Source organism: Dictyostelium discoideum (assembly GCF_000004695.1).
Source record: "Dictyostelium discoideum AX4 chromosome Un chrUn_00026, whole genome shotgun sequence".
Classification (NCBI taxonomy): Eukaryota; Evosea; class Eumycetozoa; order Dictyosteliales; family Dictyosteliaceae; genus Dictyostelium; species Dictyostelium discoideum.
The window spans coordinates 278-2,343 of NW_003102039.1; the positions used below are offsets into that span (position 1 = coordinate 278).

At 35.1% G+C, this 2,066-nt stretch overlaps 2 protein-coding genes across 2 annotated transcripts; both read left to right on the forward strand.

The window, feature by feature from the left end:
- Positions 1-425: 425 nt before the first annotated feature.
- Positions 426-623, forward strand: DDB_G0294342 (hypothetical protein; the record flags this gene model as incomplete). Its single annotated transcript, XM_628723.1, has 1 exon — positions 426-623. One exon carries the CDS (start codon positions 426-428, stop codon positions 621-623), a length of 198 nt encoding a protein of 65 aa, XP_628725.1.
- Positions 624-670: 47 nt separating this feature from the next.
- On the forward strand, positions 671-2,066 carry DDB_G0294344 (hypothetical protein; the record flags this gene model as incomplete). Its single annotated transcript, XM_628724.1, has 1 exon — positions 671-2,066. A coding segment is annotated over one exon (1,396 nt), but the record flags the coding sequence as incomplete, so codon positions are not given.

Sequence of the window (2,066 nt, forward strand, 5' to 3'; positions counted from 1 at the left end):
ATTTTATATTATTTTTTTTTTTTAAAAAAAAAATTATATTGACTTACCAGTAATTATTTAAGTGAAATATCAATTTGATTGAAAAGAAGTGATTGTTGGTATAAAGGTAACCTAAAATTTAATTATTGTTTTCAAATTAGTCTATTTTATTTTATTATTATTTTTTATTTTATTTTTTTAATTTTTTTTTTTTTAAAAAATTATATTAACTTACCAGTAATTATTTAATTGTAGTATCAATTTGTTTTAAAAGAACTGGCGGTTGGTTTTGATAGCATTGGTATTATTGATGAAGTTGAAGAAATCTAAAATAATATTTTTTTGTTTATTTATATTAATCTTTTTATTTTTTTATTTTTTTTATTTTTTTTAATTTTTTTTTAATTTTAATTATCTTACCTTACCAGTTTTGATTTAGTGGAGTAATGGGCGATCTAACAACTTCAATGGATCACCAAGTAATGTTGCATCAGGTAGCAACAGTACCAAGTCTGTTTCCAAGTTACGACTATGTTCTTACAACCGATGCCTCGGAATCAGGTGCAGGTGCCACACTCAAGAAAGGAAACAAGGTAATCAAAACTTGGTCATTCCAATGGTCAACAACTCAATCAAATATGTAGTCAAATCGTCGAGAAATGCTCGCGCTGCTGATGGCCTATCAAGCGCTATGTCGGAAACTGAACAACTGCAAGCTGAAGATTCAAACCGACAACACTACCACTCTCTCTTACATCAATCGCCAGGGTGGTCAAATACAAGATCTCTCAGTTCTGTTCGAACAACTTTGGAAACAATGCCTCAAGAAGAAAGTGAACTTGATTGGAGAGCATATTCCAGGATTCTTCAATGTAAAAGCCGACCACCTCAGCCGTCTTTCAGAGATGAATCACAAATCATCGTCCAGAGTAATCAAGAGTTACAACTGGCAACTGAAGAAGGAAGTGTTCAATCGCATCCAACTTCAATTCGGTCAAATACAGATGGATCTGTTCGCATCTCACCTCAACCATCAAACGAACAACTACTCAACAATCAGAATGAATGCACTCCACCTCGATTGGAGTCAATGGAAGCAATGTCTGGCCTTTCCACCTCCCATTCTTTTGCCTTATATCCTGGAGAAGATGAACTCATCCAGTTCGAAGAAGGTTTCTATAATACTGATCTTCCCAATCTGGAGATCAGCAACTTGGTATCCGATGATTCAAGCACAAGTTCCTCGTCGTCATCGTCACATGTTTGCTCAAGTACTGGGAACATTCCAAGAAGTATTGACCAAACAATCAGTAGAGTCGATACCAATCCAGATCCAACAACGTTGGAAACTGGGGATTATTCAACTTTCCAATCTCATGTAATGTCCTTCGCTCGTACAACAAATACAAAAACAGCTGAGCTGTTAATGAAGTCTTGGGAACCTTCAACTCTCAAAGTATATAGCTCCAGTTATACAAGATTCCGCAATTTCTGTACTTTGAACTCTTTGAATCCAGCAAACATTACCTTAGTTGTTTTCATGGATTATCTTACACATCTGTTCAAACACAAACCTCCGTTAGCCTTCTCAACAATTAACGGTCATCGCTCTATGTTGAATCAGTTGTTACTCCTTAGGAATCAAACTGATATTGTTAATGATCCATTCATTACAAGAATTATGACTGGTATTCACAAGTTGCGCCCTTCATCAGCAAATTATAAAGAGATATGGGATGCAAATCAAGTATTAAAGCACTTATCTACTATCAAAGTCATCCCCAAGTACACATACACTGCGCTATTAAACAAGACACTTGTACTCTGTAAAATGTTTGGTTTAGCAAGATCATCAGACTTAGTGAAGTGGTCGTTCAAAGGTCTCATTATTACTCCTGACTCAATCAAAGGTCCAGTTACCAATGCTAAAGAACAAAGAAGTGGTGTTGTTTCAATCTTAAAATTAACATCGTTAGATGATACAAACTCTCAAGTATGCCCTGTTCGCCACCTTGCAACATACCTTAGAGCTTTTAAAGGAAGAAGAAAGCCCCATTCGGGTGACTCTGTCTTTATTAAGAAAAATC